Below are 17488 nucleotides of genomic sequence, written 5' to 3' on the forward strand. Positions count from 1 at the left end.
GAGACTAATTGTACTGATTACAAAAAAAAAAAAAAAAAAAATTTCTTTCTAAGGCAGAGATCATGATTCGTGAAGCCCAGAAATATAAAAGTATTTTGATTTGTCAAGAATGGGATTCGAACCCATGCCCTTTCGGACCAGTACCTGAAACTGGCGCCTTAGACCAACTCGGCCATCTTGACATTAGTGGAAGCCATGGCGAATTTTATCTATTTTATCTTTATTAAATTCCCTTTGGTTGCATATATATTTTTTGCTAGGGAAGAAAAAAATTTAGAGCTTAGATAACTTGAAATATAGGTAAAATCTCATGCGATCTTTGCCGTCCATCAAATCTTCATACCAACCCTAATCATATGGCGCATCAATTATCTTGATTGATCGGTTAATTTTCTTGCATGTTATACTAATTTTGTGGTTAAAATTTAAGTGTTATTTGAAGTAGAGTGATATGGACAATGTGTTCGTAAAATTGAAGCACCAACCAATTTACATGTCAAGGTTGATTTACTTCACCCATGTATAATAGCCAATGGTTCAAGAGATTGAGATTGGGGATGGAATCAGAAAGAATCAACCAAGTATGGGCATAAATTGGCAAAAATGATTTAACATGTATGGATTGGATCGGTCAGAATCGGGATCAATTGCAACCGATTGTAATTTAAAAATGACTTAAAAATTTCACACACACATGCACATAAATAAAAAATGGTCGAAATGGATTGTTCAAAATTATGATTATTCATGACCAATTATGATTTGAATCGATCAATTTAACAGATCCTCTCTCACTTCCCCCCTCCCCCTCAGCCTTTTTTTTTTTTTTTTAATTGGAATACAAACCATCCACTCCTGTTACCTTTAATCGTAATAATAGTCCAAAACTTACTTTTTTCAATGGTAAAGGAAAATGTAAATATTTTCTTGAAAAATGAAATATATTTTACAACTTAAATCTTTTTTTATTATTATTTTTTGTGATTGGTCTTTATGGAAATATGAATGTTTTATTGAGAAGTAAAATATATTATTGAAGAAAGAATTACCACAACGCTAGTGTGTAGATTGTAGACCTCAGACAGCATTTTCTCTCCTCATAAAACCTATGCTGAACTATTAGATTTCCCACCTCCTCATTTGTGAAAAACTACATTTTGGCATTATAGCAAATCCCTCTCGCCATATTTTACATTTTTTTTTTCTTCTCTTTGATAAGTATGAACCACAGATTTTTCTTCACTTCCCTTGCAACCAAATAGAACTGTTGTGATTGGAATCAGCCTTGGGCTGGATTTGAAATGGAGGTGGCATTGATTTGGGGTCCGGTGTCAAAATGGAACCAGAACCAAAAATCGAACCCAGACCAAATAAGCCAAATTTAGTTATGAAACATGGGTTTCAAATTCGGTTCGATTCAATAACAGTTCTAGATTTGGAACCATAGGTTCAAACCGAAATCAAACCGAATTTCTCACTCCCCTCTTCAACCCTCATCCGTCCTTTCCCATTCCCTTTACACTTCAGTCTATAGCTTTTACTCGGAAAAAAATCGTCTGCAATTCCGATCTCGTACAATTCCGTGAAATATCACCTTCAGGGGGTGACACGTGTATTGATACCAATGCAATGGTCCAGATCTGATTTAAATGTCTCTTCACTGATTTAATGTTTTATTAGTTGTACCAGATCTGGACCATTGTATTGGTATCAATACACGTGTCACCCTCTAAAGGTGGTATTGCACGGAATTGTACAAGATCGGAATTGTAGACGATTTCAACCTCTTTTACTCTGACTCAGAGAGACCAGTAAAAGTTGAAACAATCTCTCATCTCCCTCGAGGCTCCTGCACGGTTCACGGCCTCTCCGACGCCGGCACTGACGGCATTAACGGTACTTTTACTTCTCTTCTCTTAAAAAAGTTGGGGGGGGGGTTGTAGATTATTTCAGTAGCTTCAGCTGTGCAAGAAAGCATTTCTGAGAGGGGTTTATAGATTATTAGAACGTTCTTCATTTCATCATGGATGGCTTGTGACTCTCTGCTCTGATCTATTGAAAACCACCATATTGCTGCAACTGAGTGTTTGATAACAACTTTTCCAATTTTTTCCAGCTCCAATCACCAGCATTTGGGCAGAGGACTAGAACGATTCTGGAAGCTTTGTCAAGGCAATCTCCATGGCAGCTGAGCTGACAGGGACTCGCTGCATCTAACCTTATTACAAGGAAGGGTAATACAACTTGGGGGGTGGGGGGTGGGGGGGTGCGTGTGTGTGTGTGTATGTATTTTCTTTTGTCAGATTTGAGGCACAAGCTCTTTGTGTATGATAATCATTTAAATATTAGGACGTTTTTATCCTTCTTGAACAATGGAACTTTCTTCTGGCGCTATCCTACAGCGAGTGTGTGTTTGAACAACCCACTGATGGTCATCCCAAAGCCAAAAACTCTCTGACCAACTTTGACAGCTTGCTTCACTTGAGCAAGGATTTGTTCTTCTCCTAGAAAAGGAGAGTCAAGCCCAGCTGCTACTTCAAACAGGTGATTTGTAGCATGATCATCTTACATTAAAAAAAAGTGTTGTTAAAGCTTTGAAACAGGAATTCCACTTGTCTATCAAGAGAAAGGTGAAATTATTAAACTACCACTAGAATAGGGAGGAGGAGAATGGTGGGTGGGAGGTACTAAATGACTGGAAGAAAATTAGTGAATCGTGAATAGTTTCCTCTTGTGAACTTGTTCATCTATATTGTACTTTCCTTTTCTCCTCTCTATTTTGTTAATATGATGATATTAGAACAATAGGACTGCCTGTTGTTACTGTTAAAACAATCTAGGGCTTGTTTTAATATATCTGATTCTTCATATATATTTTTTTTTGTAGGTCTTTTAAATATTCTATGTTATACTTGGAAAATGAACCAGAATCTGACTGAGATGAGTGAGTCTAATGTTGGTACTTCAGTTTCGGTACCACAACCTTCTATGGCTACTTCAATACCACATCCCCCTTTTCAGCCTTCTATTGGCGTAGAGGTAGAATTAGTGGGTGATGGTAATGCTGCTGCCCCTCCTAATAAAAGGGCAAAGTCTAAGTCAGCAGCTTGTTCGGCAAGTAACTCGTTTAAACCAATGGATCCAAAAAAATATCCGGGTGGAAAAAAGCCTGGGATGGATTGCAGTATGTCTGTATGTGTGGGAGTGTGTTCATTGTTAACACCACAAAAAATGGGACCTTCAACTTGAATAAGCACATGAATTGGTGTCCTAGGAGTAAGAATAAGGACATAGCCCAAGTGTTCATGCAACCATCTGGTGGGAAGGTGATTTTGAGGGATTTAAAGATTGACCCCATTGTTGTGCATGAGAAGGTTTTGACATTAGTGGTCAGGAATGAACTCCCTTTGAGATTTGTGGAGTATGAAGATTTTGGAAGGTTGATATTGATATTGTATGTATATCCTGATTACACCTCCCATTAGCAGAAACACTCTTTTGACTGATATTAAGTATTTAAGAAGGAAAAGAATGCTATTAGAGAAGCAATTAAAAATTCTGGTGGGAGGGTGTCATTGACCACTAATTTGTGGTCTTCAATCTCTAATGATTGTTATATGACACTCACAGCCCACCATATTGATAAATCGTGGGATTTACACAAAAAGTTGATAAAATTTACTATCTTGTCACCTCCTCACTCAGATGTAAATATTTGTGAGGCTGTGAAGAAGATTTTGATTGAGTGGGGACTTGAAGAGAGATTGTTTTCGATAACAGTTAATAATGAGAGTGCCAATGATGTGAATGTTTCTCTTTTGAAATCTACTCTGATTTCGAAGAATGCATTGGTTTGTAATGGTGACTTTTTTCATATTCATTGTTGTGCTCATATCTTGAACCTTATAGTCCAAGATAGCATCAAATTAATTGATACATTTGTTCGGAAGGTTCAAGATAGTGTAAAATTTGTTAGAAGCTGACGAGCTAGGAAGATAAAGTTTGAAGATTGTTGTAAACAATTGGGAATGACTACCAATAGGGGCTTGCATGGAGATGTAAGTACAAGATGGAAATCCACCTTTAAAATGCTTAAGGATGCTTTGTATTATAGGCAAGCATTTGAAACTTTGGGCTATTTGGATCCGAATTATATATTTTTCCCTTCCAAAGATGAATGGGAAAGGATTTCAACAATTACAAAGTTGTTGAGGCCCTTCAATGAAGTTACAAAGTTGCAATTGTATTCGAAACATCCATTTTCTCACCTTTATTTCCCAGTTATGATTGGTGTTCGACAAATTCTGAATGATGAATCTTTACTAGAAGAGAGGTTTATGGAAGATATGATATGTGCCATGAGAGAGAAGTTCAATAAGTATTGGGAAAAATATGAATTGATTTTATCAGTAACTGCTGTTTTGAATCCCTGTTTCAAGTTCGTGATTCGTGAGTGGCGGTATCATAAGATTACATAGTTGTCATGGCGTCGCCTAGGCGGTGATTTGGCGTCGTGGGCGAAAAAAAGTTCATAGCAGTGCTACGATTTACGTGACTCACATATGGCGGTCGCCATTGGCTGATAGGCGTTTCCATGGCACCACCATGGACGCCAGGTCACGCCTGATTCACTAGGTGGTTGATTTTTTGTAAAATGCAGGGTGATTTTGATAGGGCTATGTTGATTTTTGATGATTTGATGTTGCTTAATGTTGGTTTTATATGTTATAGGGTATATATTGTAGGCTTGTAACATGCTAAATAACTTTAGAGAATAAGGGACATAAAAAAGTAGCATACTAAATAAGTTAAGAAAATAGGGAAAATAAAAAATGGCACATGGGCGATTTGACCGCTATGGCAACGCCATAATGGGCGATTCATCGCCAAATCGATTAGCCACCCCTCCACCGCCTTGGATCGATTTGACGCCGTGACAACTATGAAGATTTATGGTGGAAATGCTTTGTTAGTATAAAATTCTATTCATAGAGTGAAAGAAGCTTTGTGCCGAATTTATGAGGAATATAAAAGCATGCCAAAGGAGCAAGAGTCTTCTTCAACTGTTGATGATAGCCGTGTTTTGACGGAATTTGATAAGGTAAATTACTATTATTTATTTTAATTGACATGCAAGTTTTGACGTTTCATTTATTTTTGTTTTAATACTGATACTTTTGATATATTTTGTAGGAGTTCTGTAGTTTTCTAAGAAAGAACAAGCTTATCAGAAAGTCTGAGTTGGAACTATATCTTGAAGGGCCAACAGAGCCATGGGTAGATGATTTTGATGTTCTTGCGTACTGGAAACAATATGAGACTCAATATCCTGATTTGGCTCGGCTGGCCCAAGATATATTGGCGATTCCAGTGTCTACTGTTGCATCTGAGTTAGCAATCAGTGTTGGAGGTAAGAGTTATTGATAAATACCAAAGTAAATTGCTCCCTAAGAATGTAGAGGCTTTGGTTTGCTTACGTGATTGTATGTGTAATATGGAATTTGGAGGTAATATTGTTTTTTTTTTTTCAATCACCATGTGTAGTTCCTTAGAAATGGTTAATTTCAGATCCTAAGTAATTATTTCATTTTTGTTATATAGCTGATCCAGATCAGGATGTTGATGAATTATTTAAGGCATTGGGAGATGTTTTTTCTTTGTACCATGCTCCTACTGAAGCGTCCACCACAACCACTGTTGTTGACTGATTTGGTATGTTTGAGTCACTTTATAACACATGTCGTTTCTTTGGTACCACAAAATTATTCCCCAGATAGTTAGTTAATGCATTAGGTTAAATTGGTTATCTAGTAAACAACAGTGAGCTAATGAAGCTTGGATTACAGATTACATTCTAGGTGTACATATTGTTGCTCGGCCACATTGTATAAGAAGCCATGTATGTTCTTCTGCCTCAATCAAGTGCTGCTCCAACTGTCTGTGTTCCTCCTGGTACTTATGGTAACAAGCAGACCTGCCCTTGCCACAACAACTGGAAGACGATTGAATAAATTTAGTACAGACTCCCACTACCTCTTGCTTAAATACTGTTAATTTTAAAAACCACTTTCTAAAGTGTATTATTTTTCATATACAACGCCTAAATCTGCTGTCTTGATGAAGTTAGGGAGATTTTTTATAGTTTTTGTTTTTGTTAAATTTTTTATGAATTTTTTTGGGGGTATCTTGTGGGTACTGACTTGCATCTCATCTCTTGATGGTCAGCCTGATCTTACAGATTCAAGTTTTGACCATTGGCCCAATGAAGTTTTTGATGGTGATGTCTGTAACTTGAAAAAAATGTCATTTTGAGATGTGACTTCTTCCAAGTTGGTCCAAGGCCCATTTCGAAGATGGTATGTTGTCCTACTAGCTAATAGGGCCCCTCCCAAACCGGGTTGATTGCTCCTTCACTGTATTTTCCTTTTTCAGCTTCATGATCTCTGGCTCATTTGCAGGTGAAATGTCTTTCTCCAACCAGTATAATATGCATTTTCCTGAAGCTGAGTTTTTAATTCTGGATTTCTTTGTTTCAAAGCACACTTTTGCCACTCCCTTAGGAAAATGGATATGCTGAAGATTCTAATCATCATAAACCATGGTAGTTATGTACCCAGGTGAATTAATTGGCCAGATCTGGTTACTTATCCACTTTAAGGAGAGTTTAAGTTAGAAAACGTATTGGTCTCTTTCCTAATGAAATTGTAATGCCATCGAAAGAGTTGCAGAAGATATCTGTGGAGATCAAACACCTGGAACAGAATTTATGTGTTGAACCGTATAGGAATAGAGATTGAACCAGTTGTAAACCGAATAATAAAACCAATAATAAACCAAATACTAAAACCAAACTGAACGGGTTTGTCTTGAGTACAGATTTTTTAACTGAATTGGTTCTCAATTTGATTTCAACAAGATACAATCCTTAGTTAATTTGCCTAGTCCACCTAGGTTGATGAAGAAAGTGAGATATGAAAAGAAAAAAAGCTGCAGCAAGAAACATTAAAAGCCCTACCTTTACCTTCTTTTCATTAAATTGTTAATGTGAAAATATCGAAAGTGTCGAAACTAAGCAAAGAAAAATAGAAAAAATATATATATATATTTGACGGGCAAAGTTTCCTATCTATGAGAGTCCCCTTTACGGCTGTGCCCATACACAAGTGCGCGTAAGCTTGGGGTTGCATGCATCTGTGTGTGAGCATAGCGGTCTCTTGCAAACAGAAAACACTTGCTCATATTTGAAATAACTTATTATTGTTAAATGTATTATCAATTTTTTTTGTACTCCTGTGTGTGGGCGCAGGGGCCTCCTACGAACAAAAAACGCGTAACCATATTTGAAATAACTCATTATTGCTAAATGTATAATTAAATTTTGTGTTGTTTGTCATTCCATTGAGAAATGCTTGAATTTGTCTAATGGGCGTATACGATGTGGTGAAATTCGGAGTGTCATAATCTCACTTCACATCTTTATTTAACTGAACTTGAGCTTGGGATCAATGTTCCCAAAAAGAAGGAGTATGCTCGTGTTTCAACAAGTCAATGTTACTTTTTTTGTCCAAGGAAATATAAGGTGGTTGGGGGAGGGGGATGAAATTTTATGGTGAAATATTTATTACCTCTCATTTTGTGGAGTCCTAAAGAAAAACTTCCTTTTTTTTTTGGGTTTCCCCTTTTGAGGGTATGGATAGGGTGGGGATGTACACATAAGGGAGAAAGCAATGAGTGAGGATTAACTCCCCACATGGGAAGAGTTACCCTCCTGGTCTCCTCACATGGGATCTCATCGCCGGTGCAGTATCTGGACTCATGGTCACCACATTGAATGAGTATCTAGAGTCACAAGGAATGAATTGGGTTTGCGAGTACACAACAACATCATCAAGGATCTCTTGCCTCTCCTTGTCTCATTTTATTCAATTCCCTGAGGCTCTGCTCCAAAACTCCAAATCCCCAAAGCTGAGAAGCTAGATTTTGCTACTACACATTTAAAGCAGATTCATTACGTTACACCTTATTGAGTCCTACAAGACAGACTTCATGGATACACAGATAACACACCAATCTAACAAACCAATAAGATCAAGATGTGCAATAATCAAACCCAAACCAGACATTCTCCGGCACAAAAGTCCGGAAATAGAACGGATATGAATTCGGCGAAACACGACCATCATCTTCTCGACGAAGAACCTTAACCCAACCAGGTCTCCATCCATCTGAACCAAACTTCTTCACATAAAGTGAACACACATTCTTCTCCATGCAAGCTCCAGTTGCTTCAAACATATCAATAGCACATCTTTCAAACCCATGATACAAATCTCCTTTCTTCCTTGCACCTGATCCTTTAGGAGAATACAACAATTTGGGGTTCTTCAAATGCTTCACTATGACAAGATTTCCAGATGAATCACTGAATCTGATACTGATTACATCTGTGGTTTCTGCTAATGGTGCACATGTAGTTTCAATCACAATAGAGTAAGAACAATTGGTTGGTTCAACTCCATTGATAAACAGAGAAAGAAAGGTGAAGGCAAGGATGATGGTGATCATGATCAGCATTGTTGTAATGGTTATGATTCTGTGGTTCAATAATTGAATTGAGAAGGTAAACTCATTTATAAGATTGCTTGCAAGTTGGGTCCCTTTAGAATTAGATTAGATTCCTTTAGGATATAAAGATGAAAAAAAACACATAGCAGTCATTGGGAATCCTTAGAAGTGATTTTTCTTTTAGATAAAGGAAGCATTTGCAACTCTTTTTCTCTCTCAAACTTTGAGGGGATTACTTTTGAAGAATAGGAATATTGATTCACACTACATGCACTTCAATGTCTAAGCAAAGGCCCTTTATCTAGACTCTAGACTCTCACCATAGATAGTCTATAATGGATTAATCTTGTTTTGCTTTTGCTTTTCGTTGTAGCTAGTCAATAGGGAAAAACGGTTTTCTGAGGCACAAGGGCAGGGTAAGCTAGCCCTTTGGATGGAACGAAGAGCTTAGGTTTAGAGTGAGCTAGCGACTAGAGGAGAATTATTATTGGATAATCAGTGGGGTAGCCTATTTGTTAACTCGATCTCCAACCTCTATTTTTAGGGAAGGTTGTATTGAAGACACCACACTTAAGAATAGAGCATATGACTAGCAATAGTCGTTCCCCCTGTCTTGTTGAGATCTTGGTCTGCATCCAAAGAAGGGCCAACTCCCTTTACACCTTGCCCAAGCTGATTGGCAGTGTGGTTATCTCTCTCCTTCTCACATAAATGAACTCAATGTACGAGATATTTTTAATATCAACTCAATTCAATCTTAATCCAACTAAATGGGTATCCTATTTCTCCAATTAACTTTTTTTTCAAAGTCATAAGATTCTAGTTCTAAGCTATACATGCCTTTCCTCACTATTTCTTTTTAGGTTCATCTCTAGTTCTATTAACTCCTTTAATTTTGAATAAATCACTTCTTCATACTGGAGCATTCAAATGTCTCCATTGCAAATGACCATGCCACCACCTTAGAAGAGTTTCTCACAACATATCATGGATAGGAGCATCATGATAAAGGCACATAACACTCCAGATGCTTGTTTAAAATATTTTCTCTTTATTGCTCAACATTCATCCCCATATGTCATCGTTGCTTACATAACCATTCTATAACATTTCCTTTTGAGTTTTAAAGGAATATATCGACCATAACACTCTAGATACAACCTTTCATTTCCTCTATTCTTTTGATCTTCAACATTTTAAACTGCCACATCATTATTCCATTTGGCAGAAATAAAGGGTGCCAGAGCTTGTTGTGATGGTTTGTTGCCAATGATCAATCGAAGATTTGAGCTTTTGTATTGGGTAATCCTGAATATATTTGATCTTTTGGGATTGTTCAATGGGGCAGAAACACCCATGTTTACAACCAGTCGCTTGGACAGGCTTAGCTGGGCCTGTTCTGAGCCCAGACAACCTTTTACGGATATCATGTTTTCAGGAACCGGCTTAGAAGCCAGGGTGGCATGGGCCAAGGGATGGGCCTGTACATTTGGTCCATCTGATAGATCAAACCTAGTAAATCCAAATTCAATGTTTCATACCTATTATAGATGACACTCTCAGCCTATCAAGCACCAAGCTAGTCTTAGTCCGACTTCTTTCTGGTCATTTGGTTCTATCCGGTTTCTTCATGTAAATCTGGCTCAATTTTGTTATACGGTCTAACCAGCTCTTCTAATTGGTTACTTGGTTTCTAGGACAATAATATCAGCCATCCAAACAGTACATAGGGGGAGAGATAGACATATCACATATGGTAGCGCTGGTGTAGGCCACACTGCCAGACAGTTGTTTTTCCCATGAAATTATTATTTAGGGGATGTTCATGTTGCCAGTGTAGGATGGAATCTCCCATGCCAAGCTTGTGGGAGTATAGGAAGAGGCATCACACAATTTTTATACAAGGGGGCCGACATGTCAAGGAGAAGAGAGAGTGTCTGAGGATGCATGATCTCAATAGGGTGACCATCATTTTTTCTATTATTTATCAGAATTAGGGCAGAGGTTTTCCATGACAATAATGCAAAGAATTCATACCCAAAGCAAGGTTAAGAAACAACACCAATGAGAGGACGGAAGACGGATTCATTTATAGTAGGTTTTGAAAAAAAAAAAAAAAAAAGGGAGATTGAGTCGATCGATTTGAATCAAACTGATCCTGGATAGAAACAAGGGTATAGGGTTGTTTAATCAATTTTCACCGATTCTGAACATTTTATCCAAGGAGAGAGAGAGAGAGTATCAATGTGGGATCCTTTCTTTTAAGAGTTTTTTTCTTTTTTGGTTAAACCTTTCCCCTGAGACTGATTACATAGAAGTATGCACTTTGGGCTGTGGGCCTGTTGCTCGCTTGCAGGCCCATTAAGAGAACGCAACATACGATTGAAGTCCAGGACTCCAGAGCCCTTGCTTTCGCGCCAAGAGAATTTTCTCTCCCATATATTTCCCTTTCTTCTTCTCTCCTTCATATCTCTGATTCTGCTCTGGTCTTCGTCTCAGATCTTTCCATTCTTTGATTCTTTCTCGATTGAACAATCATGAAAAGAGAAATCTCATCGCGTGCTCCATCCGACCATTACTGCGGCAATGTCTCAACTCCTAAATTGAGATACTCTGCTGCCCAGAAGATGGATGATAAGGAAGAGCATCATCAAATGTCAGACCCAAAATCCATTGATACCAAGAAGAAGAGTTCAAGTCACAGTTCGTGTCATTCCCGGAAATGTATTCACGTTATTGTCCTGATAGTGTTCATCTGCTGGTTCATAGTCTGGTGGTTCTCTAATCCTGGTAAATTTCAAAAACCCTTTTCTAGTAATTCATCTCTGTCGGAGTATTTTTTTTTTAGGTTTTCTTTCTTTATCTTCTTCCCACTCCATTTAATTGCGAACCAAATTCAGAAGAGTTTCAAGTTCTAAACCCCATAAATCAATTAGGAAATCTTAATTCTTGGTTTTGCATCTCTGACTCCAAATGGGAAGAAGGACAAAAATGGTTCCCTCTCTGTACAGGTTTTGGGTATTTTGGGTTTAAGCAAGAAAGAGGTTAAAAATGGTTTCCCTCTCTCTCTCTCTCTCACCAAGATTCTTACTTTTTCTTTCTTTATAAAATGAGAAACATTCCTCATTCTTCTTCCCGATTCAGGAGGAAATCTTTCTGCTTTTTCATGATTCAGACATGAAGAAATTTGTGATGAACGAAAAATATGTGGTTTTCATTCCCTGTTTAGATTCTCTCAGATCAAAATAAAATTTCATGGTTATTTCTTGGTCGGTTGCAGTAAATGTGGAGATAAAGATGAAAGGGTTTTTTTCTGTACATCGATTCATGGCGCAACCAATGAACAACATTCAGGATGATCTGCCAACCATGTTGACTCCCTCTCCATCTAATGGCTTGGCTCCTCTGGAACTCAACAGTGGCAGTGAGATACAACAACTTGGTGGGTGAAATCATGTGAGAGGTTGTTTTATTAGTATGTGAAGATTGTCTGAATTTAATTTCTGTTTCAGTTTTTTTGTCACTCTCTCGTCGGTTTGGTTCCGTTCAGTTCAAGGCATGAAGGGTAGTAATCAAAACCGATCCATTTATTAAACAGTTTCAATATTCTAAATTGAAATCAGTTCACAAACGGCTGTTAACGGGGTTGGTAGTCTAGTGGAAGGAAGCTTTTGCCCCATCGGTCATCACTGCTCAAGTTGGATGATTGTGGGTTTAAGTCGACATGCTCCACTATCGCTCGTTGATCTTACAAAAGCACTCCTTGTCGAACAACACTAGAGAGCAAAATAAAATGTGAGGACTAGCTAGGTTTTATTCGGTCTACTAGAAATAACCAGTTTTATGGTATTAACCGGTTCAAACCAACGGTTTATTGGCTCAAATCCAACCGAACCAGAACCAGGAATTGATTCTTTGGGTCTTTGGGCTATGGGCCTGTTGCTCGCAAGGCAAGCCCATTACGGTCCAGAGCACGTGCTTTCGCGCCAAAAGATTGTTCTTTAAATGCCCCTATTTCTCTTTCTTCTCCGTTTCTTCGTATCTCCTCTTCTGCTCTGGTCTTCTTGTTCCGAACTTTCAAGTCTTTGATTCATCCTCGATTGAACAATCATGCACAGAGAAATCTCATCGCGTGTTCCTTCCGAGCAGTGCTGCGTCAATGTCTCAACTCCTAAATTGAGACGCTCTTCTAGTACTGCCCAGAAGATGGATGATAAGGAAGAACTTCATCCAATCTCTGAATCAACATCCATTGATAGCAAGAAGGAGAGCTCACGTAACAGTTCGTGTCATTCTGGGAAATGGATTCACGTTATTCCCGTGATTGTGTTCATTTGCTGGTTCATACTCTGGTGGTTCTCCCATCCCGGTAAAGTTCAAGAACACTCTCAAGAACCCACTTCATGTAATTCATCTTTGTGGTAGTATTTTGAGGGCTTCTTTCTTTTTCTTCTTCTCTACACAAACGACTGATGAAACAAACAAATTCGGAGGAATTTCAACTTCTTAACCCAACAATCAATCAGGAAATTTTACTTCTCGTGTTCTAGTTTTTGTCTTTCGAGTCTGAATGAGACACAGGTTAAAATTGGTACCCTCTCTGTATAGGTTTTGGGTATTTTGAGTCTTAACAAGAACAGAGGTTCGACTGACCTCTCTCTCTTCTGATAAGGGCAAGTAGTTCATAGTTTCATTCCGATTCTTGCTATCGGAATGTACGTTCTCTCTTCCCAATGCAGCAGGAAACCTTTCTGCTTTACCCTCCCCTTTTTGTTTTGCTGCATCTTTTTCATGATTCAGACTGTAAAGAAATTTTTAAGCTAAAATGGATTCAGGAAAAAAAAAAAAAAGAAAAGAAAAGAAGCTGTGATTCTGAGTCTTCTTCTCTGTTTAAATTGGTTTAGCTCTCTGACAGAAATTGGAGATAAATGAGAAACATGTGTGACATTTATTCCTTGTTTAGATTCTCTCAGCTCCCTCAGAAAAATCCTAATTAAATTTCATGAATATTTCTTGATTGACTGCAGTAGATGTGGAGAAAAAAGATGGAAGGATTGTTGCTGTGCATCGATTCATGGCACTACCAATGGACAACACTCGGGACAATCTGCCAACCATGTTGCCTCCCACTTCATCCAACGGCTTGGCTCCTCAGGAACTGAACAATGGCACCGAGCCACAACAATCCGGTGAGTAAAATCATGTGAGAAACTCTTTTGTTTGTATGAGAAGACGGTCTGAATTTTCTGTCAAGAGGAATTCCAGATCAGTATGGACAAGAAATGCCCACCAATTTGGAACCATATACGCTTCCTAGACTTATTTCCACACTTTGACAAATTCATGTAGTCTGATCCAAATCTTATTGCTGAGTCAAAACAGACCCTCTACTAATTTCGAACAGACTCAGGTAGTCAGGTTCTTTACTCAAAATCATTACTTCTGGCAAGTCAATTCCCCTGCGAAGCTGTGATGTTTCTTCCCTATTTAAATTGGGTTAGGTCCCTCAACGAAATTTGAGATAAATGAATGACATGAGTGATTTTTATTCCCTGTGTAGAGTCATTAGTTTCTCTCATCTCCCTCAATATATATATATATATATATATATTTCCTAATTAAATTTCCTGGATATTTCTTTGTTGACTGCAGTAAATGTGGCGGATAAAGATGGAAGCATTGTTTCTGTACATCGATTCATGGCGCCACCAATGGAAAACACCACTCAGGACAATCTGGCAACCATGTTTCCTCCCACTCCATCTGACGGCTTCGCTCCTCAGGAACTGAACAATGGCAGTGAGCTGAGGAAAATCATGTGAGAGGTTATTTTGTTTGTACGAGAAGATGGTCTGAATTTTCTGTTTCAGTTCTGTATGTAGGCCTCTGATTGCTTGTTACAACTATTAGTCTCCGGGTTTTAGATCTCAAGAAAAAAAGTACAGAAAGAAGAAAGGAATAGTATAAATTGGATGAAGTGTGCACAACCAAACACCAACTTTTGAAGCCATAATATGAATTTTGTGATACCTCCAAAGTTTCTTGCAGCCTTGCCGATGGGAGAAGGGAGCCTCTAGAATAGAAGATGTCCAATTAATTTGAGTTGAGATTCCCTTGATCGCAAAGAACTGATTAAAAAAAAACCAACACCCGTTGTCATAATTCCCTAATGTCTCCATCTTGACAGTTGCCCACAGATATGTACATGGTTGATCTCTTACTTGATGGAAAAACTCTACAACAATCCTTCCTTGGTGACTGCAAAAAGAGAATGTCAAATATTGTTAGTGGTAGTGGCAGCATTAGTCAGTAATGTATATGATCCTTGACAGTGTTCTTCAACATTAAATATACACTCATAATCAGCTCAAAATCTTGCCTTCTGCCACCGGAGATGGTCTGGTCTCTTCACGACAATGATGGAATCAATTGCTCCAGGTGATTCCATTTTCCAACCGCAGTTGGGTTGTCGAGCTCTATGTCGAGAATAGATACCCAATGTTTGTTTCTTGACATGGTCATATTGAGTAGTGCCCATGTAGAAAATATAAGGCTTTTGGCAAGGATGCTTAGAAACAGGCCTAGTATTGAATGAATATCCAGTGTAGTCAGCTCTTTTATACCAATTAAGGAATGTTCTGGTTGGAGTCTCCAGTTCTCTGGGTGAAATGACACCTCTTAAGATCTGGACAACGTAGCCCCACGAGACAGAAATCGACCACTCTCTGTTCCTGTCATAGCAGATGGATTGTTGCATAATACTGGCAGAGTCGAGTATGCTAGATTCAAGGAGGTGTTGTATGGCTCTGGATCTGCTCATTCCTGGAAATATTGGATCCACAATATCTAGGTGGTGCAAAGATACTAGTGGAGTAACAGGGTGAGCAGCTAATAGGCCCAACAGGTTTCCATGCACATCATACTGCATAGACAAACATGTCGAGGAATTCCAGATCAGTATTTTCAAGGAATGCTTATCCATAGTTTTTAACATTTTCATACTCAAAATCATAAAGACTCAATGCAAAATATAATTTAAATGCAAGAGCTTATACCATAAGACAAAGAAGGTAAAGTATTTCTTATTTTTTCGAATGTATACATTAATTCATCCATACTAGAAGTTTTTATGTTATTAATTTCTCAATGACTCATCCAGTGAATTGGGTCGAGTAATGAGTCATCGATCGAGTCCACTCAACTGAGTCACATAGAGTTTTGAGTTTCAAAAAACTCTTCCACCACAGATCTCATCATTTCTAACATCAGTTAACAATTTCCAGAACCCTGATCTGCTACAAAAGGGTCAAATTATATTACAAGATGGTTTGCATTTGGTGATGTTATGAGATAATCTGCTTAAATTCATTCTGATACAGAGATGTCTCTGAAACACATGGAAACGATGAATTATAATGAGCTTGAATTTAGTTTTGTTTACCTGATGAAAGCCAACTTCTCTAGTGAGGGGCACACCCAGCTCGGCCATACAAGCTTGCATCCGGTCGTCACTGCCATACAACCCAGGATACCTATGGATGCACTGATCCTGCATCTTCTCCAGAGCTTTTGCCAGGGGATAGCTAATAGCGAACCCACCTCCTCCATAAGCCATGGTGTAGGAGAAGAATATGTTCTGAACGTGGCTCTCTGAGGGGCTCCCCACATAATAGAACTCGCGGTGGTCGTACTTGGAGAGTACCCTCACCACGTTATCCACCACAAACACTGTGTCATCGTCCCCCATTACGAACCACCTCACGTCCTCCATCCCAAGCCTCGCCATCTCTGAGACCACCCTTGATATCCTCAGCGCCGACCGACTCCCCTGCCTGTTCGTGTAAGGGAACTTTGAAGTGTTCCCGGAGATCCGAATCTCAGGTAGCCCTTCATTGCCACGTCCCCTCACTGGCTTGTCTAGCCACACCACACCTCTCGTCTTCGTGGGTCTCCACCACTGTTTGATGTATTGCTTCCTGCGCTCCCACAGCTTGGACGACGCTGCGATTCCGAAGACGATGTGTTTGAGCTCCGTGTCGAATCGACGGGTCGTTATTGTTGTAGTAAAGGAATTTGAATTTGATTTGGAATTGGAATCGGGAAGGAATTGAGGAGAAGAAGAGAGATGAGTTGTGCAGCAATTCAAGCTACGGTTAGTTAGGAGGAGATTGGAGGAGTAGAGGATGTAAAGCAAGGAGAAGATGAGGAGGAACCAGGTGATGAGGTTTCTGGTGAAGCTGATCCCCAAGCCTAATGACCAGAATGTGCGATGTTGGCTCATAGCCATGTGTTCGATCGTTTCTCTTCTCAACAAGAAATGCTTCCCATCAACAACAAACTATAGAGATTCAGAAAATAGGAAAGAGGGTGCAATTGAGAAGGATTCCTCATGAGTTGATGGATCCTTTTCTTTCGAGGTTTTGGATCTGAATTCTTAAGGGACCGATCCAGTCTTACAAGTTTTGATCATTCAAACACTTTTAAGAGTCTAAAATTGTGGCCTTGTGGCAGGGTTTTAAAATGGGATGTGTCAAGTCGCCAGGTGGAACCGCAATTCAACCCAACCAAACTGGTTTTATTGGTTCCGGAGCAAACAACTAATACGAAATAAACAAAAAATAGATCCACACAATGCACAGAGATTTAATGAGATTCACAAACCGATTGGTGTGCTACGTCCTTGGATGAAGAAGATGTTTCACTATGTAGAAGAGAGATTACACTTAGGCAGCGATGAAAAAACTCGCTCTGAAACCCTAATTCAAAAAATCCCTCCAAATTACAATGACTTGTTCAATAAGACGATAGTACATTATAAACTCCTCCAAGTCACGGGTTGATCCATCAGGTCACAGTCGATTGAGTCGAACCCCTCTACTTCCATCAAAAATCTCAAAAAACTTTTCATTCAAATCGCCACCAA

At 38.8% G+C, this 17488-nt stretch overlaps 3 protein-coding genes and 1 non-coding gene across 7 annotated transcripts; 1 reads left to right on the top strand and 3 right to left on the bottom strand.

Annotated features, from left to right (window-relative positions):
- Nucleotides 1-101: 101 nt before the first annotated feature.
- On the bottom strand, nucleotides 102-182 carry TRNAL-CAG. The gene has a single exon. It is a non-coding gene; the product is annotated as a tRNA-Leu (tRNA).
- Nucleotides 183-7898: 7716 nt separating this feature from the next.
- On the bottom strand, nucleotides 7899-8596 carry LOC122063283 (embryo-specific protein ATS3A-like). The gene has a single exon (XM_042626988.1). The coding sequence runs from the start codon at nucleotides 8572-8574 to the stop codon at nucleotides 8089-8091; it is 486 nt and encodes a 161-aa protein (XP_042482922.1). The 5' UTR covers nucleotides 8575-8596; the 3' UTR covers nucleotides 7899-8088.
- Nucleotides 8597-10971: 2375 nt separating this feature from the next.
- LOC122063289 lies at nucleotides 10972-14602 on the top strand. 4 transcript variants are annotated; one of them, XM_042626994.1, is made up of 4 exons: nucleotides 10972-11355; nucleotides 11846-12007; nucleotides 13596-13754; nucleotides 14218-14602. In XM_042626994.1, the coding sequence occupies exons 1-4, from the start codon at nucleotides 11103-11105 to the stop codon at nucleotides 14385-14387; spliced, it is 744 nt and encodes a 247-aa protein (XP_042482928.1). In that variant the 5' UTR covers nucleotides 10972-11102; the 3' UTR covers nucleotides 14388-14602. The 4 variants fall into 4 exon arrangements, with proteins under 4 accessions (XP_042482928.1, XP_042482927.1, XP_042482929.1 ...); XM_042626993.1 differs by having other exon boundaries at nucleotides 10979-11355; nucleotides 13593-13754; XM_042626995.1 differs by lacking the exons at nucleotides 10972-11355; nucleotides 11846-12007 and adding an exon at nucleotides 12575-12934 and having other exon boundaries at nucleotides 13593-13754.
- LOC122063288 lies at nucleotides 14506-17119 on the bottom strand. Its single transcript, XM_042626992.1, has 3 exons — nucleotides 16007-17119; nucleotides 14945-15487; nucleotides 14506-14823 (listed from the first exon to the last, which is right to left on the bottom strand). Exons 1-3 carry the CDS (start codon nucleotides 16850-16852, stop codon nucleotides 14722-14724), a joined length of 1491 nt encoding a protein of 496 aa, XP_042482926.1. The 5' UTR covers nucleotides 16853-17119; the 3' UTR covers nucleotides 14506-14721.
- Nucleotides 17120-17488: the final 369 nt, after the last annotated feature.

Source organism: Macadamia integrifolia, unplaced genomic scaffold (assembly GCF_013358625.1).
Source record: "Macadamia integrifolia cultivar HAES 741 unplaced genomic scaffold, SCU_Mint_v3 scaffold1283, whole genome shotgun sequence".
Classification (NCBI taxonomy): Eukaryota; Viridiplantae; Streptophyta; class Magnoliopsida; order Proteales; family Proteaceae; genus Macadamia; species Macadamia integrifolia.

Coding starts and splice junctions, on each gene's coding strand:
- LOC122063283 (XM_042626988.1), bottom strand. CDS start 8,574: ATGCTGATCATGATCACCATCATCCTTGCCTTCACCTTTCTTTCTCTG.
- LOC122063289 (XM_042626993.1), top strand. CDS start 11,103: ATGAAAAGAGAAATCTCATCGCGTGCTCCATCCGACCATTACTGCGGC. Junction 12,008..13,592: donor CAGTGAGATACAACAACTTG/GTGGGTGAAATC, acceptor GATTGACTGCAG/TAGATGTGGAGAAAAAAGAT. Junction 13,755..14,217: donor CACCGAGCCACAACAATCCG/GTGAGTAAAATC, acceptor TGTTGACTGCAG/TAAATGTGGCGGATAAAGAT.
- LOC122063288 (XM_042626992.1), bottom strand. CDS start 16,852: ATGGCTATGAGCCAACATCGCACATTCTGGTCATTAGGCTTGGGGATC. Junction 15,488..16,006: donor GAGAAGTTGGCTTTCATCAG/GTAAACAAAACT, acceptor TTGTCTATGCAG/TATGATGTGCATGGAAACCT. Junction 14,824..14,944: donor ACCATCTCCGGTGGCAGAAG/GCAAGATTTTGA, acceptor CTCTTTTTGCAG/TCACCAAGGAAGGATTGTTG.